Consider the following 26,688-nt stretch of genomic DNA (forward strand, 5'->3'; position numbering starts at 1 on the left):
TCGTTTGTTTCTTGTTATCATCTACTACTGCCTCAAATTGAATCTAAAAAAAAAAAAAAAAGAAAAAAGAAAAAAAAAAACCTCTTGAAAGTGCTTCTGTGTCAGAAGGCAGCCATTATTGATTCCCACTTACTCTGGTTTGCAAGGACAGGCTGTACAGGGGCCCTGCTTCTTGCCTGCGCTCGCTCGCATGCTGTCACTGCTCAGGCGGACTGTTCTTAAAACTCTGTCCAGCAGTGTTCACAGTCAGACGGAAAGCACAACTTGGGCAGGGTGTCTCCAAACTTTGGGACACGTTAGCTCCTTGAATAGGTCTGTGCCAGAATTACAATTAAAGGTTGAAAGATTTATTCTGTTGCATTGTGTCACGGGGATAGCGTTGGACCTTGATAGGGCTCCTTCCATGGCAACGGAGCTTGCGACACAGTTTGTTCATGTCTCGGCGGAGCAAGAGGCGAAGAGCTCAGGTCAAATAGAACCAGAGCAGATGGCCCTCAAGCCTCCCTCTCAGTAACCAGCTTCTGTTAACTAGGTTACTGCCCCCAGAAGTTCGGCAGCCTCCCAAAACAGTACTACCAGACGGGGACTCCCAAGTACTCAAAGGCGTGAGCCTGCAAGGGAAATTTCACACCTAAGACTGTAATGCCCACCTTTCATGAATGAAAAGATCCAAGTAGCTGAGATATGCTATGAGTCCACTGAAGGCCCTGTTTTCCCAGGACACTGCTCTCCAGGACTCTTGAATCCTGTGCCCCAACTCATTGTAGGAGGGCAGCAGAGCATGCAGTGGGGGACATGTACCTCTAGGACAGATGTAAAGTCACCTATTCATCTCTTGTTTTCTTCTTATCTTTCAGAGATCGAACAGGGTAGTTGCGGAGACCCTGGCATACCTGCCTATGGCCAGAGAGAAGGCTCTCGCTTCCGCCATGGTGACACACTCCAATTTGAATGCCAGCCTGCCTTTGAGCTGGTGGGGCAGAAATCGATCACGTGTCAAAAGAATAACCAGTGGTCGGCTAAGAAGCCAGGCTGTGTGTGTAAGTGAGCAGCGGTGGCCACTTCTGGGCTCCCTGGAGAGACAGGCTGGATCCCCGGCTAAGGCCCCGCCCTTGAAAACCTACAGCGGGTACCCACAGCTCCATTGGGGGTGGTTTCTCTTGCTCCAAGAAAGGCGGTGGCTATCTGGGTTCCCACATCTAATGTAGACTACAGCTCTTGGCCTTTGGAGACCTTTGACATAGTATCAACGATGAACCCTTAAATGCAAGGTAGAGACTGCTGAGCATGGCCCATGAAGGTCTCACCAAGACATTTCTCCTTCTTCTTGTCACCACTGTGACACCATGCTATTGTGGGGTGGGCAGGATGTCTCTGGGTGGGTAGATGCTGTACCAGCTTTGGAGTGCTAAAGGGATATGAGGCCTTGAGGGATTTGTTTCCCAAGATCACTGCCTCTTGTGTGGCATTAGGGAGGGAGGAGGACTGCAGGTCTTGGCATGGCTGATCTTCTGGGGAAGAGAATGGAGTTTTCTGTTCCATGGAGACAAGAAGGCAGCCCATCATCTTTCTTCTTATATGTGTTAGACTTACTTTGCAGCACCACAAACATCAAGAGTCATTAGTCTCTTAGTCACAGTGAGATTTTAAGGGGCTGGGGAAGGCAGCAAGGGGACACTAGACACAGTTGGTGTCAGGAAGTCTGAGGTTCTGGCTTCTCTGGGCTGTCACCTCTTTTTTTCCTAGCCCTTGACTCTCAACTCCTCTGGCTCTGAACTCCTGGCTCTCAACTCCTCTGGCTCTTTCCTTGAATTCTCAGGGAAGGGTACACTGACTGACCTTCTGATCCTTTGTCCACCTTAGTGGACATCTTAGAACCTCTGGATTCTGCATGCCACAGGGTGAGAGTCCTTTGGGGATGGGGACAAGAGAGCTTAGGAGACTCATCTCCTGTGAAGAGAGTGGCTGGGTGAGTTGGATCATACTATAGGGATTAATCTGCTCAAGCTAAAAATAAATGCTTTTTTTTTTTTTTTTTTTTTTGGACAAAGCATTTTCTGTTACTGATAAGTTTATGCAAAAGTTCTTCAGAGGTTTAAAGATCAAATCACTATTAGCTCGTGTAGAATAGCTCTTGGTGGAAAAAAAATCAAGTTGCCTGTTATCTGCCCAGCTCTCTTCCTGATATGTAAGTTGGAAGCATTGTCTGCAAGTGTTGGCTCCACTGAGTGCTCAGAACCACGGGGAAATGAGGATAAGGGATAGCTAGCAGGGGCAGCTCAGAGTAAGCAACCAATGGCTCTGAGAGCAGGCCATGTGACTGCTGCTGGAGGCCCTAACCAAGCTGGCAAGGCAAGGCCCAGACTGTGGGATATCTCCCAGGCAGCATGGGGCTTAATGTTTGAAGTTCTTCTTGATAAAACGAGGCAGGGAACACTGGAAGAAGATGAGCTTCATGGGCAGAAACCTGGGATTGATCAAAGTCGGATGGGGGTGTGCTTATTGGGAAACTGAGCTCCCAGGCTTCACAGGCCAAACTGCGTCGAGCAAAGAGGATGAAAGCTGGGGTAGGGTAGTGGCAACCACTGGAGGCCTCCAGGAAGATACTTAACCCTGTGCTTCTAGAACATTTTTCTAGAATCTTCTCTAAGGGCTGAAACCCTTGAAGTGTTACCCAGCAGGCCTTCATCTCCAGAAGCAATGTGCTAAATTCTGTTCACAAGTAGCTAAAAGGAGGAAGACTGGGCTATCCTGTGGGTCCAACCTGTGCTCTCTCTATGGCTTGGAGCAAGGGTGAAGGACTGAGGCTTGTTAATAAGAACTGCAAATCAGGCCCTCTGGGCATCTGGCATGATGGCTGTCTGGAAAGTTCTGGGATGGAAGAGGGCAGTGTGTGTCTTCAGGCACCTCCTTTAGTCAGATGTGTCTGCTTACTTCTGTCTAGAAGCCCCTTGACTCCTTGAGTCCCTTGGCTTGAGTAGAGGAAGGCGGGTGGAACCAGCTCTCCCCACACTCTACACCACGGGACAAGCCCCTCTTTGTAGCTCACCAGTACAAGGGCCTGCCATCTGTCTGCTCTCTGCCAAAGGCCCAGTCCCTCGGCTCATGCTTCCATAGGTCCCGGATTTGCACACAGGACGCTCGTGGTCTGGTACTGAAAGAATAGTGATGACATGACTCAAGATCCCAAACCTAGAAACCCAGTTCTTGTCCCTCACTGAGCTTCGAAGCTGCAGCCAGGCCGTCTTCTCTCCAGGAAGTCATTGACCCAACAGGGTGGCCCTCCATTCTCACTCCCCAGAGGCCGCATCTCCACGATCATATTTATAGCCAAAGATAACTGTAACCAGAGAGGCCCCCACACTTTCCATGGTAAATGCTTGGAAACTGGTCCCCAAACTGGGTCATCACAGCACAGGTCACACTTTGACTCCAGCTCCCAACTCTAGATCAAACACACGCACACCATAGTTTCTGATCAATAGAAAGGGGGCAGCGTCTATAAATGTCTATAAAGATGTAAGGTAGTGAGCTTGCCTGTCTGTGTCGTAGAATGTTCCTTACACATACACACACAGGCTCTTCCAGCAAAAGGCGCTCACCTGGAGAGCCACTTTAGGCACAGTAAACATCAACACAGCACTTAGTTGCTCTTTTTCATAGGAGTTAAAAGGGGACCGGGGAAATTCTTTTGATGGACCAAATGTCTTACAATGGTTATTCAAAGAAGTGTGAAACGCTACAATGTTCCTCCTTCAAAATGGCTCCCTCCTAGGGAGTTGCCCGGTGGAAACCACACACATCCACCTTCGAGGTGCCAAGCATTTTCTGCAGTGAGCACTGACTTGAGCATCACTCCCTGGCTTCTCTCCACAGATGGCTTTCCCCATCTAGGGTTGCAGGTTGCTGCGGGATGATGCCTCTTATGAGGAAGCACTCCAACTGGGCACACAGAGCCAGCTCTCTGTGTGCTTCCCCTTTGCTCTCCTGTCCTCCTCAGTCAGTCCACCTCTCCAAGGACCCCTGCTCCATATCGGCCCAGAGTAGAAGCGCTCTCCATCCAGTCAGCCATGTTGACTATCAGTCCCATGCCAGGTGCCAGGTACAGGGGTTCAGAGATGTTTTATCTCTGCTCAGAGTTTACTTACCTTGGGCTGTCCTAAGGACAGGGCCCAGGAAAGGGAGCCCATCTGCCTTACCTCTCGGAAGCTCTGCTTGTTTTAGCCTCATCCTTAACAGAGATTGCAGGGCCTCTTCAATGCCTCTTTAGGTGCTTCTACAGGCAGTAGTCACTGCCATTCCAGAGAGACAGTGAGAAGGAAGATATTGTGAGGGTGGTTCCCCTAGTCTGTGATGCTTTGTTGACAGGCTGACAGAGCACTTCACACTTCATAAGGAAGGCAGGAAACCAATTATCAGTCCATTAGCAGCCACTTTCCAAGAAGTTGCCCAACAGCTCTCACCAGAGCCTGGCCAGGAGCACACAGAACCCTGCTTTCCTCTCCCTTTTCATGAAGCCCATAAGAGAGTGTGGATCTTAATGGATAGGGTACATGTGTGAAATGAGGAAGTGGGGCCTCACAGGATGTATGCAATTCAAAATATGCATCAACAGCAAAGACTTGAGGGTTTGGTCAGGGAGACTCAAATCCTTGGGTGCCTGGGGAAGATGCTGCAGAGGAGAGGATGCTGGGATTGAGCTTGGCTTTGAAGATAGGGAAGAAGGGTGCCTCCCCTTAGGGTTGCTATGAGAAACAGTCCTCTCCTGGTATCTGCCCGTCCTTTCCCTAGTTTGCTCTCAATCCCCATCCTGCCTCCATGCTGGAGAAAGGACTGTGTTGGCTCACAAGGCCATCAGGATGCCTTTTCAGCTCTTAGAAGTTACTCCAGATTTTTCAGGCTCTGTAATGTTGATAACTTTGTCCCGGAGGCTTGTCCGGTCTTGTAGATTGCTTTAGCCACATCTCCAGCACCACACACTCCACACACCAGCCGGGACAACCAAAAACATCTCTAGACCCTGGCAGACATTCCTTGGTGGAAATCAAGATAAAGAGCCCTAGTCTAGGGTAACTTCATCTTGAAGCTTCATGACGGTGAGAGAGAGAGAGCACATGTCAGGGAGGGAGGAGGCTGGTGTTTTTATATGTTTCATGTCATCCGGGAAATTGTGAATCTTCCCTGCAATGTTTGCAGATCATTTCTTCCCTCTGATTATAGATGGGAAAACCAAGCTGAGGGGGACGAAGGTACTAACTCAGAGGCTATGCAGCCACCACATGGTGGGAGAGAATCCGAGGCATTCATTGACAGAGCAGCAATCAGCTACCAGATTTCCTCCCCTACGTCCCGTTGGTTGCCCTCCATCACACCGGATTCCCAGACTCTGAGGGCTCCACTGAGAAGCAGGATCAGAGAAAGATAAGCCACTAGGCTGGAACACAGACACTTGCTGTTGGTTGGGTTTCCCCAGAGGCAAACACAGTTCTTAGCAGTACAGCACCTCCATGAAGGGGAGGTCCATGACCTGATGGGACTGGCACTGTAGAAATAGGTAAGGAGCCCTATTCCTCGCCTACCCTTCTGCCCATCTTCTTTCCATCCATCTTTATTTACTGAACCAGCTCTCTCTGTAAAACGTCAGTGGCACCAGGGGGTGTGTCTGTTCCCAGTCGCATTCTGAACTGGGGTACCTCTGAGGGTAAACCCCCTGGGAATACCATGCTCCAGACCAAGGGTGACCTGTGCCCGTACTATATGCTACAACTGTGTAGCCAGAAGCACCTACAGCTCAGGGGACAATACCCAACACAGGACTTTGGTATATTCTAGAATTTTTAAAGTGTATGCAAACAGGATGATTTCAATGCAATTTTCAAAATTTAAATAAATTGCTCTCAGTCTCCCTCCCGTAAGTGAAAAGCAGTTTCACATTGATCCATCCTTTCTGTCTACTGAAGATTGTCGCTTCCTTCCATCTGTGTGCGCCTTTCTCGTGGTCTCAATTGAGTTGGGCATACCAGTTTGCCTGCTCTGTTTCAAAGTCCACATGATGCTGTGTATCTAGCTGGGAGGCTGTCTAGTGAATGTGCCAAGACTCACACGACCACTTATCTTTAATTATTTTACATAAGACTATAATGAAAACCTTCATGCATGGGGCTTCCCCCTTCTTGTTCTCTGAGGATAAACTTCCAGAAGTCAGGTGACCTGGCCAGAAAATTGGCATTTTTATATAACTCTCTATAAATATATACTTTTATGTAACTACCCTCATGTATTGTACCCATTCATAATACCACTAGTATTGGTCTAATATTGCTGGGTGTGCGGCCTTCCTGTCAAAAAGTATGGCATCTCTCCCTCTGTGTGTGTGCTCATCTGCCTTCACCTTTCCAGAGAGAACAACTTTGTGGCTTTCTCTCTACAGGTGACATATGAGGTAGCTTGTGACCTTTAACAGCTCCATTAGACCTCCATATTTGTATCATCCTTTTTAAATGTGAAAATTTAGTAAGTACATATTGAATGTACCCTAAAACATGCATTCATTGATTTCTGGGAATTTCCCAAGATTCTTATAAAGGATGAGAATCCAGGAGTGAGGGGCACAGGGCATGACCCTGGAAACTCTCTGCATGGAAGACAGACCCAATTATGTGAAGTGAAGCTGTCTCTTTGGGTGATATATATATCTGTGTGTAGCAGACATCACCACAGATGCTGAGCAGCCTGCAGTGTTCAGCTGACTTAGACATCATCACTGTTCAAAGCCTTGACCTGAGAACGCTGGGCAGAATTGGGGCTGTGATGGAAAAGGGGATATCTATGTGGTAGCAGTGAGTTCTCAGAGGACCCCCTGGCACATGTGTAGAACCGTGCGAAAGGAGGACGTCCCGTGAGCACACGCATGCAAACGCAAGCATGCATGTGAATTCATGCACACATAAGCACACACCTGTACATCTGAGCACACATCCGCACATATAAGCATGCATCTATCTATACACGTGTACATACAGGCATGCACACATAAGCACACATCTGTGCGCAAGCACATGCACACACATGCCCATCCATGCACACATAAGCATACCTGCACACACATACACAGCGTGCTCTCGCGCATTGAACTTGAGTGCTTGCGTGCGCAGTGTTTCCTTGAGAGATGTGGGTGAGGGACAGTGAAGTAAAATGACAATAAAGTCTGGCAGGAGCCTTGGACTCCCTTTGGGAGCAGAAGGTCTGAAAGGGGTGTCGGGTGTCCTAGAATTTTCATCCTGGTCATTAGACAAGGCCATCAGGCCTGGATCCAGCCGTGGGTCATCAGGTGCAGGTCTAGGAGGCTTGTATTTTCCTTTCCAGTGGGAAGGTGCTCACTCCATTGTGTGCACAGAAGCTCTGTGTAGCCTTCACACACACACACACACACACACACACACACACACACACACACACACTTTACTAATCTTATACTCATTATTTTTGTGTTTTGCTGTTTTGTGTTGTAAAGTTGTTTTACATTTCCACGTAGACAGATCCCTCAATATTTGTGGTTTCTTCCCAAAGCTGACAAAGTTGTCATTCTGTCATGAATCCGAGAGACATTTTGTTCTATTTTTAGCTCTTTGTCAGTGATTTGACTTTTAAGCTGTAATTTGTTAATCCATCTGGAGTTTATTTGGATGAATGTATAATATTGTCCAAACTCTTAGGCAGTCTTCCAACATAATTTTTAAGTAATTCTCCTCCCTTGTGATCTGGGGGAAATAGATTGTTTTATCACGCTCCGAATCCTCAAATGTGGTTAAGTCTCTTTCCTGAGTCGCCCTTTGTTCTCACACTCTGTGCTTGTCTCGGCCCTGGTGTTGAATAATTTTAATTGTTGTTTTATAATACGTTCTAATATCTAGCACAGCTAAAAATGACTCCTTCCTCCCTTAATTATTTTCTCTTTCAGAATAGTCATTGTTATTCTCATCTGTTTGTTGTTCAAGATTAATTTTAGAATCATTTTGTCAGAGTAAAAAATAAAAGCCTATTGGGATTTTGAGTGTGCGCTCCTGTTAAACTATAAATTAACTTGAAGAAAATAGACGCTTTCCTAATACACGGCTTCGCACCTAGACTCTCGCGTGTCTCTTTTGCCTCCTCTGCTTGCACTTGTCTAAATATAACAGCTCCATCTCAGGCTATGTAGAGGCCACAGCCATAGCTCCTTAGCTGTCGTCTTACTGGGAGGTGATTTTTGCATGACTCTACCCACCTCTGCCCCACGAGTCACGCCTGGGTGAAATGTGTCCCTCCTTCACTCCCAACTAACTATAGCCAGCACCTGGTATTTTCCTGTAAAGACCCGATTCCAAATTTTTTCAATTTCAAATGCCCTTTCCTTTGGCCCCCAAAATATGATCACTGTAAACAGAGCCCTCGGAAATTGCCTTTTTCAAATGCCCGGGGCCAGTGTTGGGGTGGGCCTAGATCTGAAACTGTCAGCCTATGTGAGCTTTCTTAGCTTGAAGAGATGTCTTCGTTCCTCCAGGCTATTATCAAGATCCCACTGACTGCAGCGAACCCAAGGAAATGAGCCAGGAACTTGGGGAGTCTCAGGGTACTGATCCCTCTATCCTCTAACCCTCAAAAACTTGGCCACGGAGAACCCGTGGCCTGGATTTGCTGGTGATGGACAGAGTGAGGACTGGCCTTTTCTGCAGGTGGGCCTCCTGGGAGCCTGTGGTGTTGACAGGAAGTGGGATGTGGATTTGTCACAGCACCGGAAATGGGTGTGATGGTCATGGCTGTGAAGCATTGTGCTGCCTTGAGGTCAATCTGGGTAAGGCAAAACCAGATCTGAGAAAAGTCCAGGGCTGAGAGAATTGGCTCTGGGAAAAGAGTTGATTCACTCCATCATTATCAGTGTGTACAAGGAAGGAGTCAGAGCAGGCTGGGGTAGGTCCCATAATCACTTGTTACCTATTTCCTTGGAATAGGCATGGGGAGAGGAGACTTCTGGGTAATATAGTCTTCCTCTTTGGGCATGCATCCATCTACCAGGCAGGGGCCACAGTGACAGAAAAGTGAATGTCTGAGAGCAAAAACCAGAGAAGAAAGCAAGAACCAACTCGGGAGAGGCAGTGCTGGCTGGGATGTAAGCATTAGGAAGGGTCATCAAGAGAAGGACAGTGCTATGAGTAAGCTGTGCTCTCCCTAAGGGACTCTGGGACCATACCACACCTCAGCCACCGGCTTGTGGGGATGGGATGTTTTACTCGATGTGTTGTCTGACCTAGATAAGGTTGGCTTAGAATCTGGCTGTAAAAAACTAGATCTGTGGGATATAGGTATGGAATGTTGGAGCTGTTCAGAGGCAGAGAAGGCAAAGGCTCATGATGGGTGCTCCCTGCACGCCTTCCATTACAGTGTCTAAGGAGATAGCATCAGGCCAGTGCCGACCCTGCCTATCACTTGCTATGCTCACTACAAACATCTTGTAAGTTAAGGTGGTACCTTGGGTGACTCTGCTCCGTCTCGAACAGACCTAAACCCAGCTCGTCATTAGTAGCATTGTTCTCGGACATTTCAAATTACAAAACCCCTGCCCTCGTTCTCAGAAGTTTCCAGGCCACTGGGCTCAGGAATTATAAGTTCTAGAATGTTCCTAAGTGATCTCATTATTAACCGTTAACCTGGACAGGATTTTTTTTTTTTAATGGAGTCCCTCATGGTTTGTTCCAACCATGAGATGGCAGCACATGGCGGGTGGCACCGTGCCACATGGAGTGATATATTATGGTCAGACGCTGGGTCTGGCCAGGTCGTGATCTCCTGGAGCCTAGGGAATACTAGCCTCCATGCTGTATCCTAGCAAGGACAGCATGCACAGCCCCGTGACCGGCCCTCACATCTTGTGGTGATTTTCAGCTTTTGTTTTGTTTAGGAGGCGAAGAATGGTTGTGGGAGGCTCTCTGCATGCTGAGCATTGTGTTTGCAGTGAAAGAATAGAAGAGATGGTTCTCCCACAATCCTCTAGGTTGACAGTGTGGTCTCCAAATCATTATAATGATACGTGTGGTCACAAACCGCTCTAGGAACTGTTCTAGTTAGCAGCTTTCTGTTCTAACCCCGGAATCTACCGAGAACTGAACTGAGAACACAGCCGAATTCAAATCCTGGTCTACAGGATTAGGAAGGACTGTCTGAACGTTACAGGGACTGGGAAAACTGCCGCGGCTGTGGGTGTCTAGCCACGCGCAGTCCCCGGCACCAGTGGGGCAGTGGAGATCACTGTCATTCCCACCCCTGACTCCAGGTGTGACATCAGGTCTTCTCTCTGTAAAATGCCCAGAGATCTGGGTGTGCCTTCTCCGTGAGCTCTCTCACATCTGACTCAGGAAGCTGTGGAGACAGAGGCCCAGCTCCACAGACCATCATCTGTATTGGGACTGGAGTTTGAAACCCTGCTAGTACCCCCTCCCTGTTCTTTGAGCCTTTTAGAGAATCCGTCATCAGCCTGGGACATTAGAGAAGCATTTTTGGTTGTGGTTTTCTTCAAGCTCTGTGGTGCTCAGGAAGGTTCCTATCTCTAGGACCCTTGGGTTTATGGTTAACCCTCTAGCTCTTCCAGACAATGGCCATCTTTTGGGACAGTCAAGGAAAGGGGTTTCCAGAACAGGGCTGCTAGGCCTCACCTTCTGTATGAACTCCAGTAAGACTCCACTAAGGTCTTAAAGGTCAGACTCCTCAGGCTGTGTATGCCTCTGGTGGCAGCCTGATCTCTTGGGGCTGGGGTAAATGAACTTTCATATGGCCATGCTAAATGGCCATGTGGGCCCTTCCCCAGTCTTCAGTGGATGGCAGCTTGAGGCACAACTAGATGTGGCTATCTCTAGACCTCATGAAGGTGTCTCGCTCAAACTGCCTTAGGAAATACGTCAAACTCTACAGCGCTCAGCACTCAGGGATAAGAACTAACATGAAGGCCTCAGAACCCCAGGAGTCTGTTTGGGCTGTTGGAGATGTAGCCATTTCCTTTCTTGAAGTCCTCTGAGTTCAGGAGCTAACTGATAAATTGATATTTTCTGCTCAGCTGATCCTGGGTCTGACTTTCCAGGAAAATAGAAACTAAAGCTAACTCTAGAAGGTCCCCTAAAGGACAGCTGGTGCCTGCCCATGCGACAAAGATATTTTATTTTCGGTTTTTGGTTTGTTGAGACAGGGTTTCTCTGTGTGGCTTTGGCTGTCCTGGACTCACTTTGTAGATCAGGCTGGTTTTGAACCCACAGAGATCTGCCTGCTTCTGTCTCCCCAAGTGCTGGAATTACAGGTGTGCACCACTGTGCCTAGCCACACAGCATTCTTGAAGACTAGGCACAGGCAGTTATGGACCTCATGGTGGTGAGGTAAACTTATGAGCAGCCATTGCTGGGGACATGGAAAAATTGAGTCATTTGGGCACTATGTCTTAGTCTCAGAATCCCATTGCAGAATCTAGACTTAGAATATATATCGCTCCAATTCGGATTATTTAGTCTGGTGCCCCCATGCAGCTGACAGAGCACCCTTCTGCCAACAGAAAGGGATGGCCAAGGCATGCTGACCAAGCATGCACCTTCCTTGTAAGTGGGTTCAGTTGGAACCTCCTGCCTGGGTCTGGAGGAGAATGAGAATCCTGGGTTCTGAGGTCCCTGGGCTTGGCGGAGGCCTGTGGAGGGCGAGAGGCGTGCGTGTGTCTTACTCTCGGACAATCTGGGTCGAGGCCAGCGGAAATGCTGAGTGGAAGTGTGAGGGAAGACCCTGCCTCTTGTCGAAGACCCGAGCCACACTCCTTATTTCAAAGATCAGCAGCAACTGAAGCCTGTCCTCTGCCATCCAAGCTCTTTGCGGCGGCTTTTAGAAGTCGTTGATCGGCTCTTAATACGTGCGAAGAAAGGTCTCAGTTGGTGTAAAATGCCTGCCTCTTCTCCCAGTCCACCAACGGGAAAACTGACACCACATTGTTCGGGACTCACTCCTGTTCAACCTTGAGATGGTGACTGGGGTTAGCTCCAAGAATTCGTGGTCCGCTTTCAAGCTAAAACCTGAGCCCCACAGTTCAGGCTCGGCTGCTTAGCCAAGTCGTACTGATCACAGGACCATTTCTGTGCTTTGTCTCGTGGGCTGCCAGAATTTGTCATATCAGCTCGTAACACAGAGTCTCAGCTCGCATCCGAAAAGCCTGTGAATAGTGGGGTTCAGAGACTGGTCATTCTGGGGGACTGGAGCCTAGGACAAGCACCAGGACGGGCTGGGTGGGCTTGGATTGTGGAGATGTGACAAGCTACCCTGACTTCTAGATAACCCCAGGTGGCTGACGGGTCATACCCTAGAAGTGGTGCTGGTAAATGGCAGATTTTTGATACCAAGAACCTAGCCAATCTCAAAGGAACTCAGGGAACAAGGTGACATTGTTAAAGGGGTGAAACCTAATTGCCAGACCCTACTGGAAAGCGTCAATGTAGGACTGGGAGTGAGTAGTGACTGAGAAACACAGACCAGAAGGCTACTGCCACAGAACAATGGTTCACTGGTGACTGGGATAAAATGGATCAAGAGTGGGGTGACTGGTATATCCCTATTTGCTTTTGTTCTAGGAACCATCTTTCATTTTTTTTCAAGTTTCCTGGACTCAGCAATACATGGCCACCTTAACCATGGCTCAAAAGACACCATGCCAAGCAGGCAATTTGGATACCAAGGGGCATCCTGGCATGCACTCTCTTCATACACTTTTTCAGAAGTATGTTAGTCAGTTTTATCTGTGGCATCAACAGCCCCCATATCTGAAGGTGGTACAATAATCAGTATCTCTCTTAAGGTCTATCAGGGCTGTATTTAAACTATGGTTCTGTTGGATCCTATGTAGCATCTCATTCTGGGACTCACACTAAGGGACCAACCTATAAGAAGACTACTTTGCTCTCACAAATGCTCCAGAGGACAGAGCCAGCCCCCCCAGTACCGCCCCCAAGTCCCCAAGCATTGATAATTTGGAAATATCTGGATCATGTCCACTTACAATTTCCTGTTCTAAAACTCATCACAAGCCCAAGCCAAGGTCAGTGGCAGTAGAAAAAAAAGAAGGGGTATTGCCCACCAGAATGTAGAGTAGGGGAAGGGGAGAGGAAATGTCACCATTCATTACAAAAAACAATGATTGCTGTATTAAATGGAAGGCAGAACCATATATGCCTTGGTCACCATTGTCTCTCCAGTGATAATCAGATGGGTAGAGTCTTGGCTCTCTGTTATTCTTGGTGACTGTCGGTGATGTTGCTGTGGGTTCTGATATCTATCGATGGAACCAACATTGTAAGAGTGGGAGTGGGCTTGGTTTGGAAGATGCTTGGCCCTCCGGGGTCTAGGAGCAGCAGGATTTTACTCTCTAGCCTTCAGTCTGCTGGAGTTGGAGCAATGGATGTTGTAGGCCTGGAGTCAGGAAGGCTGATCTACAGACTGTGAGTACAGTCAGGAAAGGTAAGTGTGAAATAGGCAGGACAGGACCCGCATAGCTCTCTGGATATGGTGCTTAGTCGTTTTATGGAGGAACAAGAGAAGAGTACATTCTAGAAAATGAAAATGGCCTAGGGAAAAAAGCAGACAGAGGGTGGGCTTTGCACATCTGTGAAGCTGCCAGTTCTACAGTGTGTCTGGAATGTGGGACCCACTCGGGCAGGAGGATAAAAAGATCAAAGGGTTTGGAAAGGGCTTTCGTCGTTGTGAGTTCCGTGCCCTTGGAAGGGTCTGTGCAGCAGGGAATTTTTAGGGTGCTCCAGACAAACATGGAACACAACAGGATTTGTGATGTATAAAACTGACCAGATGGCGCCGACGTGGAAGGTGGATACCGGAGGAGAGAGATCTAAAGTTTGAGGACAGAGAAAGGCAGCGTGCGGATAGGGCCTCAACCTCTGGTGGTGTGACGAAGAGGCGACAGATTCAAGAGATGCTGAAGAGAAGCAATAAGAGAAGTTAGTCATGGATGGGCTACAGCAGTGGTTCTCAGCCCTCCTAATGCTGCAACCCTTTAATACAGTTCCTCATGTTGTAGTGACCCCCAACCATAAAACTATCTTCGTTGCTACTTCATAAACGCAACTTTGCTACTGTTATAAATCATAATGTAAATACTTGATATGCAGGATATCTGATATGCGACCCCTGTGGAAGGCTCATTTGACCCCGGGGGGGGGGTCACAACCCCCAGGTTGAGACCCACTGGACTGTGGAGTAAGGAAGGAGGAGGCAATGGTGTTTTTGCTTTGGCCTTGGAGCTGTCATTCATAGAGGTAAGGCCTGAAGGAGGCTTTGGAAAAGGATAAAGACTTTGGGTCTGGGTGCACGTTTAAAGTACTAGTGGAATGCCTGATAGAGATGTGTGACAGGCAGTTTAGGATTATGCCTGCAGTGTGGGTCTAGGTGTTTCTTGATTCCAGACACCTTTTAGGTCCTTGCATATAATAGAACCGGAGTGTGCTTTGAGGCATTGGTCCGTTTCTGTAATACAACGGAGACCCCTATGACCCTTCAGACCTTTGTCATCCTTTGCAGATCACCTATCCATCTCTTTTTCCATTCACTCTCACTCTCTGCCGTTCCTGGAGTCTCATGTCCCTCGCATATGTCACAGTCATTCTCCCCTCCTCTGAGGGCCTTGGTGTCTACAGTTCTTTCTGACGGGAGCAATCATCCTGGGGACATCTGGCTTCTTAGCACCAGGCCACAGTTCAAAAGCCACCAACTCCGACAGGTCACCTCGAACCCCCTTGATGAAAACTTTCCACCCCACTTTGTCCACTCTTTCCCCCTCTGCCCAGTCCTGTGTTCTTTGTGCCCTGTTAGGAAGTAAATGTCACTGGGGATAAGGATACGTTTGCACATCTTTTTAGCTGCCGAGCCAGTCCATAGGACAGCGAATGGCACTCTCTTCCACTGAAACTCGGGCTCAGTGGAGGCATGCAGAGGCTACCTCACAAGCAGGGTTAGAGCTTGCGAGAGAAGCCTCTTCTGGATGGGGTAGATGAGGAGGCATGGGTGCAGCAGGCTGCCCCAGGAGACAGGACTAGGGAAAGCTAACCCTGGACATCGCAAGGTATGAGAGTGAGGTAGACGAGGAAGCCTCCAAGTGAGTAGGAAGGAGCAGGCGGAGGGAGAGGGCAGGCACGGAGTGTGAGGAGTGTGTGCAGCTAACAGCTGAGGGGCGGTGAGTGTTTCAGAAACAAGGGAAGGAACAGCTCCATGAGTCACGACACCAGTGTCCACGCCCTGCCTAGCCAAGCAGTAAGGCTTGGGCTGAAAAAAGTAAATGGAGGATACTGAGTTCAGTCTGTGGACTTTAGGGAAAGAGTCTGTCGGGTGTGAGTTGATGGGGCAACCCGTAAGTTCAGGAAATACATGGTCAGTACTGTCCATCTCTCTGGGTGGCTTCCCAGTATCCTCAGAGGGAACCGTGGCTGAGAGAATTCTGCCAGGTGACTGACATCACCGGAGACCTTCACACAGCTTCTTTGGAGCTAACAAAGTTGGATGATAACTTTAAGCAAGCTCCGACACCAGAGATGATAGCAAGAGAATTGGAGGAGGGTATTAACATACGCCGACCACTGGGGTTGTTGCTCATTTGGGAGAGTGCTTGCCTAGCATATGGGAGGTCCTGGGTTCGATCCCAGCACCACACAAACCAGGCGTGGTTGTGGTAATCTTGGCATGGGGGGGATCAGTTTAAGATTATCCCTAGCTGAGTGCAAGGCCTAAGCTACATAAGACTTTCTCTTTAAAAATGGAATAAAATTATATAATATATAGTATATACATATATACTATATATATAATATATATGTTGTATATATATTATATATATACACTTATATATAAGCGTGTATATTATATATAATATAATGTATAATATATATAATATATAGTATATATGTATATACTGCAATATGTATATGTATGTATATATCAAAATGTATTTCTGTATTATATTACATATATTAGAATATAGTATATATTATAGCTTCACATATGTGTGTATATATATGTATATATATACATATGTATGTATACATATACATATATATATGAATAGGGCAAAAGAAACAGGAGGGAGCATTTGTGATCCTTCTGCTTTTAGCTCGGCCGTGCTAGCGGTCAACACAGATGCCTCAGTTTGCTGCTCCAGAGACAATGAAGCAAAGCAGGCTCAGACTGGGTCACTTGCGCTCTGTGAGCAGTGCTGCAGAAAACCACCCAAGCAGGCAACTTGGCATTGCCGCAAGTTCATGGTCACCAGTTCCAGCCAGGCCTGCAACAGTGCCCAGCAGTTCTTCTGTGTTCTCCAGTCTGCTCTCCCCCAGCTTGTGGAAGCCGCTGCAAGCATTCCCTGTCCCCCAAAGCCACCCCAGCCCTCACATTGCCCTTGAGGCTGACCTTATCTTCTGCCTCCCAGACAATGTACTCAACTCCTAACGCTAAAGACACCGAGGCTACAGGCCCCCAGCATCCTCTCTTCTCCCTCCTTACCTCCTTTTGCAATGATCCAGCACTCCTGCCATCAAAACACCAGTATAGAGTCTACATCTAGAAAAATACCCGGGGGCTGCGGAGACAGCTCAGCCGTTTAGACGGCATCTGCTCTTGTGGAAGACCCAAGTTCAGTCAGCAGCATCCACACCAGGTGGTCCACAGCCACCTGTAACCCCAGCTCCAGGGACACAACATCTCTGGACTCCGGGGACACCTGTGTGTATGCATGTGCGTGCACTCGTGACCACACACACACACATAACAGACCTGCATTTAGGCTTACAGTTTCAAGACCTTCAAAAAAAAAAAAAAAGGTATCTGTATGTCCTAGGAGCACAGCTCAGAAGGGCGAAGGGCGATTGCCTGTCATGCGTGGCATGCTAGGTTCCGTTCCCAGCGCCACATACAATGTGTGATGGTGCAGATTTGTAGCTCACGGACTGGGGGGTGGGAGCAGGAAGATAAGAAAGTCAAGGCAAAACTGGTAAATACTGAACCTGAGGCCAGCATGCTCTACATGAGACTGTCTCAAAGAACTAAAATCTTCCCCCTCTCTGGGAGCCTTCCTGTCCGTATGACTCTTCTCTCCTTCTCCTTCTCCTTCTCTGTCTTAGCTGCATCCCTCAGTCCTGACACACCTCATATTTTTTTTTCATGCATGTTTCCACACTGTGCTCTTGTATGATACTGCCGTAACTGGAACTTAACATTATTTTTGTTGTTTGCTATAATAATGTCCATTTTCCTATCTCTTCGTTGACCAACCTTATTCTTTTGTGAGTTGTCTCCTAATCTCCTTGGTGAGTGTTTCTGTTTCGAATCTCTCTTTACTGACTTGTGGTTCTCTGCATGTGAAGTGGAGTGGGTGTTTGGCTGAGATAACACACTTGGGCTTCCCCTCCGTTTGCTCCTCGCCATTTAGCTTTTGTTTATGGCCATTTTTGAAATGCAAAAGCTTTCCATTTCTTCAGTGTGAAGCAACAATTGTTTCTTACGATTTCTGACTTTGGAGCAAGGCTCAGAAATTACTCGCCCATCTGAGGACATATACAAATCTCCTGTGTGTTAGTTGCCTCTCAGTGGTCACACCCACGTCCCCTCGGCCATCGGTTCTCTCAGACCTCTCATCTTAGGAGAAGAAAGTCATCCCCCTCGACATCCACATCTGCAAGCAGGGTCAATTATATTTTCTTGTACTACTTCCGTGACTCACTTAGTGAGATAATGGCCCTACCTCTTCTTGGTATCTTGTCTGCTTGAATACTTGAACCCTCCCCCACCACCATCACCACCCCCGCCCTGGTTACATGCTACTGTATGCTTTCTTTGTCTGGTTGCACTGATTGCTCAGTTGTAATCAACTCATGCAGATTTTTTTCATTGTGGCTTTGTGACAAGTGTTAATACATGAAATTCAGTGTCTGCTGTGGCAAGCCTTCCCACCCCTGGGAGGAATCAGGTGTCCTGACTGAGAACCAGCCTCATCACTGAAGGCTGTGTGACTACGAGCAGGCCGCTTGAGCCCTCAGCCTCGACTTACGTGTCTTTAAAATGGGCTTGTTCGGAACATCTCTCCTTGCAGCGATCGCTGTTACAGGCACTCTGAGCGAGGTGATGACACTCTCAGAATGCCAGCTGGCACCTCGTCTGCTGCTTTTATCTGTTTATTCTAACAGGTGAAGCGTTTTTATAAGTCCCAGGGTAAGTTATTGCTGTGGATCTTACCTAGAATCGGGTTCGTTTTCTTCTCTGATGTGGGATAATTGTAGTCTTCACAATGTCACCTTTCTAAACCAGGGAATTGTTTCTCTGTGTGTGTTTGAGTGTATGTGTGCGTGTATATGTGTGTGATATATATAAGGTGTGTGTGCATGTATGTGTGTGTGTTTGTTGTATGTGTATGTAAAGTGTGTATTCTTGTGTATGTGTGTGTATGTGTGTGTGGTATATGTGGTATGTGTGTGTGTATGTGTGTGCGTGTGTGTGTGTTTGTTGTATGTGTGGTATATGTAAGGTGTGTGTGTGAAGAGTATTTGGGGTGTGTGCGTGTGTACATGAGTATGTATGTTTGTGCTTAAAGCTTGCATTTTTCATATCCAGAGCAGGGTTGTTTTCTTTGGGGGCTGAGTTGGATCAGCTGACACTTTTTGTCTTGCATGTGTGAGGAGGTGGGTGTGAATAGGGGCATCATCCCTCCACTGCCATAGAAATCTGTGTCAGGGGTTGTTTAAGCTGCATGGATATTACTGATGTGTCTCACCCTGTGAGGTTCTGGCCCTGAAATTGCCCCACTCGCTCAGCAGCTCCAGCTCCTTCGGAATTTTTCTTCATATTCATTTCGGTAATTCAGATTTGTCTGAGAGATCCTCCAACAGGTCACAATTGTGTATTTATTAATATGTCACATACTGTCTTTAATGAGTAGATAATCACCTTCATTTTATTAGAGTCTCCTCTATCGTTTTCTGTGTATATATACATGCCTGTGTGTGTGTGAGTGTGTGTGTGTGTGTTTATGGCTCTATATAAACGCACAGAATATACGCTGTTTTTTGAGAAGATCAATCAGGAAATTTTTCTGGTTGCCCCTTCAGAACCAGCCATTTTTTCTGCTTTTACCACTTCTGAGTTTATTCTCTTTTCTCTTTATAATCCTGTTTACTTGCTCTCTTTGTAACTCCTTAAATGTAAACCCTCACTTCGTTTTTATTTCTTTGTTATTCAATCATGGGTTAGAACTACGGAAACCTATGCCCTCCCTTCAGCTCCGGGCTGGCCGCATCAACCTAGAGGCATTGCATTGACTGCTCAATTCTTCTTTCCCCTTTGGACTCAGACACTTATTTGAAGGTTTCACAAAATGAGGCGTTTTTCTTTATTCTTTCACAGTTGATTTCACGGCTTCATCGGAGAACAGAGGTAAATGTCACTGGACCTCTCCTCTGAGAGAGACTCCCGGCTGTGAGTTGCTCCCACTGAGCTTGAGTTTGGAGTTTGGGTGGAGCGAAGGAGCACCTGCTGAATGTCACTCGCTTTCCTGCAGATGGCTCAGCAGCCAAAAGGATGCATCAACTCCTTAACCCCGCTGACATTTGCATCCTTGCAAACAGAACAACAGGTTTCGTTCTGTGGCTGAATTGGTTTAGATAGCCTTGCAGCCTATCTATAAAAGTCCAACTTTTCAATATTCTCTGAGCATCGAGAAAGGTCGTAGTCCAAGCAGACATAGGGGCACAAGCTTGTGTGAGGCATTGGCAAACTGAGGCAGGAGGATCACCACATGCTTCAGACAAACCTGGGCTGCATAGCAAGTACTGGACCAGATGGGACTACAAAGCAAGGCCCTGTATCAGAGAAACAGACGAAGCCAAGCATTGTAGCACATGCTTCGAAGTGCAGGCAGGAAGACCAGAGGTCAAGGTCATCCTTGGCTGTCTAGAGAGTTCAAGGCCAGCTTGGCATACATGATACCCTATTTCAAACAAGCCAAAAAGGTTGGGTTCGGAGTTTAAAGGCTACAAAGTCTCATTTAACATAAACTTGTCATATCTTCTGGGCATTCTTCAACTTTATTTATTTATTTATTTTGGGTCCTTAGATTTAGATATTTTATTGTGTCTGTATGGGTGCCTTGGGACACACAAAATTATAACTGATGTGTCTTCATTCTGGAACCTTCCCATCCGTGTTGTAAATATCGTCTTTGGCCTTTAAGTCTTTGTCAGGATTAGTGAAGGCAAGCTTGGCTTTATCAGCCAGTCATTTTAATTGGCATTTTGAAAACAGCGATACTGCCATAAGGACCCCAAAAGGAAAACATGGTGAGTTTTCCAGCAAGCCTTTTGTTTTTTTCCCCACTCAAGATCAGTATTAAATTCCTATTATGTACAGTAATTACAGATGAGGTTGTTAATGAGTTGAAGTTTTAACCATTATTATTTCTCCAGTGGAGGCCCCATGAGAGCCGTCTGACATAAAGCTTTGCTCAAGGTCAAGGTTCTCAAACCTAGCCCGGTAACCACGTCGGCAGCGGAGCCTCCCAGTCTCTCCCTCTTCTGGGCTGGATGGCTGAAGGTGGTGATGAGATCCAGTTACAGCTCTTCTCAGTGTTCCTCCTCATTTGGGACACCGAGCTCTGTGGGACAGAGAGCACTTCCTGTGCCTGCCCTCCCTGGGACAGCTCTGGGTCGGCCATATTCCTGCTCTCACAGTGGCACCTCATCAGCCCTGTCTCTTTCACAGTGCAAGAAGAAATGTCTTGGGAGCTCTTCAGAAAGCTCTTGACCTTAAAGAAGGGTCAAGAGTCCTGAGTAACAGAACAGGCAAGAGTTGAATGTTAAATTTAAGGGTGTTTGTATGTGGTGTATGTATGGTGTGTGTGTGTGTGTGTGTGTGTGTGTGTGTGTGTGTGTGTGTGTGTGTGTTATATGCAGTATGTGTGAGTGTGTGTGGTATGTGTCCCTGTGTGTTTATGTGTATTTGTGTGTATGGTATACGTGTTGCGTGTGTGTATGGTATATGTGGGGGTGTGTGTGTGTGTGTGTGTGTGTGTGTATTATGCCTGTGTGTGTGGTGTGTGCATGTGTGTACAGATACACATGCTAAGAGGCCAGAGGTCAACTTCAGGTGTCTTCCTCAATCACTCTTCACCTTATTTTTGACACTGAACCCGAAGCTCCTTGATTGGACTAGGCCGGCTGGCCAGTGAGCTTCCGGGATCTGCCCATCCCCACCCTGAGTAAGGGAGGAACAGACTTGCCTCTGCGATGGCTGCCTTGTCTGGGTGCTGGGATCTCAGGCTCCCCACTAACGTAGGAGATTATGCTCACGCCTCCAGCCCCGAGGAAGTCTTAGCCCCTGGCTGCTGTTGAAGATCACCCTAAAGTCTGGGCCCCTTTCACCAATTGAAGAAGAGTATTGGGGGACCCAGGCATTGGTGAAAACTCGAACCCTCTTCCTGAGTAAAGGCTGGGTGGCCCTTCGTTTCCTGTCAACTGTTCAGGGTCTCTTTGTCTTAGCTGTGTGCCTCACCTTCAGTCGAGGGACTTATTTTACTAGCAGTAAACCTGTACACATTTGTTTTTATAAATTACGTTTTGTCTTCCTTTTAAAGCAACCTGCTTTGCATTTCCTCTCTTTAAACAGCCACGGCTTTTCCTTTGAATTCCACTTTTTTTTTTTCTTTCTAAATTGACTGCTTTGCTTTTTCCCCTTTTGGTAATTTTGAAGATAAGCTACTTCATATTCTATTACTAATTACACTTAACATCTTTAAATACATGCTCTAACCTATATTTCTCTAATTAACCACAGAAACTATAAAACAGACTTTCTTGTGAGATGAGGAAATTAGCATATCTCCTCACTCCACCTTTCCCCATGGTATCAGTAGAATCTGAAATATTTTACCCAAGGGTTCTGACTGGAATGATATTGTATGTGCTCTCTTCCAAGGAACATTTGTTACATTCACGTTCCATTTTTACAACCACCTTCATGGCAGTTATCCAGATTCATTACTGTGTTTGTTCTTTGCTGACTTTTTATTTTTTATGAACCACAACTTTCTGTTACTTGAATTCTTCATTTTGATTCATCTCTTTGGTGCATAGGAAACCCCTCCAGGTGGCATTTTATGACATTTAGGTGAATACCGTATTCCCTGAAGCCTTTGCTCTCTGAGAGCAGCTTTCTGTCATCGTGGCTCTAACAGTTCATCTGGATCACACCTGCGTCATCTGACTCCATGTCCGTACCATGCCTGGAGGTTCACTGCACGCTACCTTCCCTAGGTTCCTGAGTTGACTCAAGTGTCCATCTGCTTCCACAGAGCTTGGTCAGTTGAGTTGCCTGAGTTTTGGAATAGGATGGCTTGTGTGGTTGACATCCTCACGCCACCTTTTCAGGGTGTATGACGCCCATTGATTCATTCAGTCAGCATTAACTGAGCAGCTACCATGTGCCAAATGCTGCCAGAGCCGTTAGAAGTTCATGTGGACAAGATTTCTGCTCTCAGAATTATCTTCTGGGTGTGTGTGTGTTGGAGTGAAGAGGGCAGGTCTGTAGGGCACTGACCAAGTGACAAGTTGATTGGCAAGATAAGCAAAGGTGTCATATATAACTGCCCTCAGGGTCCCAAATGGTACCACTTAGAGCTGAGGATGTAATATAGCTCAATGGTTACACACCTGCCTAGCACATAAGGGGTCCTGGTTCACTTCCCAATACCCTGGAGAAAACAAGGCAAAATGGTGCCTTTGCATAAAGATTCAACCGTTAGCCTGGTGATGCCAGCGTGGTGATGCCAGGCGTATGTGCTAGGAATTAAATTCTCACAGCAAACCTGTTTATTATGCACACGCATCTTCTGTTCCAGCTCATCTTTGGTGGGAAGCCGTGGTGGTGTTTGTTTGTTTGTTTGTTTGTTTGTTTTTTCTGTCTTTAGCCGATCTTCGACTTCTTTAACGGGCCATGTGACTGTCTCCTGTCTATCTTGAAGGTCATTACCTTTGTATATCGTTTGCATGATACTCCACTTGGACTCACCCAAATCCAGAGCCAGCGTGGCTATTTGTGGGCATCCCGCCTGGGTGGACAGGTAGATCTTCTGCAGCCATGAGAGGCTTCCTCGAGGACTCCGCTGGCAGGCTCAGACCTCGTGGTGTTCTTTGTTTCACACTAGGAGACAAAATGTGAGGTGGTGGCTGGGAGCTTCCTTCCTGAGGTCAGAATGCTTGGGCTGAAGATTAGGGACTGCCATTCACAGGGTATTGGGACCTTGGCAAGCCGCCTACTTGCCCTCTGTCTGCCTCAGTGCCCTCATTTTCAAATAAGAGTGTAACAGTCCCTACCCTGTGGTGTTAGTGTGATAGTTAAACCGAGGCTTCGATGGAAGCACTTAGAACAGTGTCTATACTTAGTAAATGCTCAATAATAGCTAATAATCGCTACCATCAACCTCATCTGGCACTACCTAACAGTCTTTTAATGTCCTTCTCTCCCCTTGGCTCAGATTCTTTCTAGGTCTAAGCAATAATGTGATCGAAAAAATGAACTGGCTGGATTGTGGGGTCCAGCTCTTTTGCTGAACTGAATGCCAGGGCCTTCCAGCAGAGGCTGGAAAGGAAATACTTCTTTCAGAAAAGAATGTGGGTGCAGCAGGCAGAACCGGCGTGAAACGCCACCTAAGGAGTCTTGACTTCCTGTGTGTTTGTCTTCTTTGACGTTTAGCAAACATGACTTTATTTGATTTTCACTTGTCTATTTGCTCCATTGTTTGGGTTTTTTTAGACAGGGTTTCTCTGTGTAGCCCAGGCTATCCTGGAACTCGCTCTGTAGACAGGCTGGCCTTGAACTCAGAGATCCGCCTGCCTCTGCTTCCCAAGTCCTGGGATTAAAGGCGTGGGCCAGTAACTCAAATGTATCCATCCAAGCCCCTCAGTATCATTTGTGTGTGTGTGTGTGTGTGTGTGTGTTAGTGCGTATATATGAGAGTATGTGTGTGTGTTTCTGTGTAGTAGTGTACTCCTGTGTGAGTGTGTGGATAGATGGGTGTGCATATACATGTATATGTATATGTATATGTATATGTATATGTATATGTATATGTATATGTATATGTATATGTATATGTATATGTATATACACACATGCACACATACGTCCTGCCTTGCCAGTTGAGGCGAGGTCTCTCCCTGGGACCTGGAGCTCCCCAATTAGGCTACGTTGACCAGCAGCAAACCCTGGAAAATATCCTCTCTTCACCTCCCCAGTGCTGGGATTCCAAACACATACCACCATGCCCTGCTTTCCATCTGGGTGCTAGGGATCATGCTCATGTCCTCACGAGACCACGCTCAGCAACTGAGCCACCTCCGCAGCTCCTGAGAGCTAATATCATTAACACTGTGCGTGAACAGCAGTGTTTAAAGGGGACTCGCACACAGACTCCTGTTCATTTTTACCTCTTTGTAGTTCCGTTTGTTTACAATGAGCCTGTGCCATTCCTGCAGCCACAGAAACTAAAGGTAATTTCATTTGGAAAGAAGTCACCCAGAAACCTACAACCCTAATACAGTTTTTATTTGGGGGCTCCTGTCCAACCTTTACCCATATATAAACAAGCGTTTAATAGCTATCATCAAGAGTACACGTATAATTTTATGACCTACTATTTTACTTAAAACGATAGTTAACACTCTTTCTGCAGGGTCGTATTTATCCCTTTAATGATTGCCTTCAAACGGCACCACATTAAAGGCTATAATTTACTTCCCTTTATTGGACTGACATATAGGTGGTTGGCATTTTTCCTCTGTGATAGAATTATGTCACTGTCAACATCTTTGTCTCCGTGTCTCGTTTCCTTTTGAATTAATTCCTGGAGATTATGAGTCGGAGTGTTTGGGTGGTGGATGGCTCCTCATACGAAATCGTATACTCCCTTGCAGAAAGAGTGCATCTCCTTGAGTTGGCTCCATGCAGTAAGTGCATATGAGCTCCCATAACTCAGCGGGGTCGAGTTTTCTCTTTGTGCTTACTCTCATGGTGTGCCCTACATTTTCACAGTGATTCTGCTTTCTCGTTTGACTCCTCCGAGTGCACACTTTGCTGGACTTGGGGATAGCCCTGGAGTAACAGAAAAGCTCCTACTCAGTAATGATGTGTTCCCCATACCATAGCTATGCTATTCTTTTTTCTCTTCATCCTGTCACTTTTCTTTTAAAGTTTGGTTTAGTGTGTCGGTTTGCTTTTCCATGCTCTCCCTCAACCTCCTTGTAGGGTCTGTTAGGAATTGGCATGAGTATGGCTCAAGGCCTCCAGAAGAATGGATCCTTGTGGGGGAGGGGGGTGACAGGAAGTGAGCAGAGCATCTAAAACCCTGTCACAGGACCCTACACTGTTCTTCAAAGGCTTTGGCCTCTAACAGGTGGTGCTCACTAGCATAGTGTGGCTGTAGTTTGAAGGGGTTAGAATCCCTGTGGATCTGACATGAATCATCTCCCATCAAGGACATTTAGAGGAAGAAGGTGGACATGGTCCTCTCTATTGGGAGATTATCATTAAGCCATGCCCTTTCCCACTATTACAAACCAAGCTGAAAAGGGTCAGGGCCGTGCCTCTTCAAGTCTGCTTGAATGCCAATTTCTTCCCCAGCACAAGGGACCAAGGGCAGCCAAAGCTGCCTAGGGTGGGCATATTGAAAGGAGAGACACTAATAGAAAACCAACTCCACCATATCTGTCTTTTGCTGAAAGGACACTTCAGTGCTCTACCCAGCATGGAACCCAGCATGCCTCCTGCCTACAGCCTCAAGCCCAGCCAGTCCAGCCCAACCCTGGTGTCATTCATTCTTTCTATTTCTCTGAAGACTAAGAAAACGTTCCCAGTGCCAGCCCATAGTGGCCACTGCAAAGTACGGGGGATACTTCCTGACCTCTCCTGCTCTTCCTTTTCAGTTTCCTGCTTCTTCAACTTCACCAGTCCCTCTGGGATTGTCCTGTCTCCAAACTACCCCGACGACTACGGCAACCACCTTCACTGTGTCTGGCTGATCCTGGCCCGGCCCGAGAGCCGCATCCACCTGGCCTTCAATGACATTGACGTAGAGCCTCAGTTTGATTTCCTAGTTATTAAAGATGGCGCCACAGCTGAGGCCCCGGTCCTTGGCACCTTCTCAGGAAATCAGCTCCCCTCCTCCATCACCAGCAGTGGCCACGTGGCCCGTCTAGAGTTCCAGACTGACCACTCCACAGGGAAGAGGGGCTTCAACATCACCTTTACCAGTAAGTGCTCCATCTGTTACCCACATCACCTCTACAGGTGACTCCTCCCTCTGCCACCGTTGCTCGAACACATCGCTTCTACTGAGAGAGTGGCTGAAGGCGCTCCCACAGAGGGTCATCAATTCAGTGGGCCGTCTCCAAAGCATGCCTTACTGCTGGGTCAGGCATACAGTTCCCGGCTCCCGGGAAGAAGCATAGAGCTGTCTGCTGCGCCAGCTACTCACTTCTGAGGTGTGCTGGCCTGTAAGCATTTATTTCCACACACGTCTCAAAGGCCATAAAGAAGGCCAGATCTTCCCATCTTCTCCTCTCAGCTAGAAGCAGAGAGGCTCTAGGGAACAAA

General features: G+C 47.2%; 1 protein-coding gene across 1 annotated transcript in view; it reads left to right on the forward strand.

Moving 5' to 3' along the window:
* The window catches only part of Csmd2 (CUB and Sushi multiple domains 2), a 547,489-nt gene that overhangs the window by 336,417 nt on the left and 184,384 nt on the right, over positions 1-26,688 (forward strand). The window contains exons 13-14 of the mRNA XM_055610909.1: positions 858-1,040; positions 26,019-26,345. Coding sequence (XP_055466884.1) covers positions 858-1,040; positions 26,019-26,345 — 510 coding nt within the window. The remainder of the gene's footprint in view (positions 1-857; positions 1,041-26,018; positions 26,346-26,688) is intronic.

This window comes from Psammomys obesus, unplaced genomic scaffold (assembly GCF_907164565.1).
Source record: "Psammomys obesus unplaced genomic scaffold, mPsaObe1.curated_primary_1811, whole genome shotgun sequence".
NCBI lineage: Eukaryota > Metazoa > Chordata > Mammalia > Rodentia > Muridae > Psammomys > Psammomys obesus.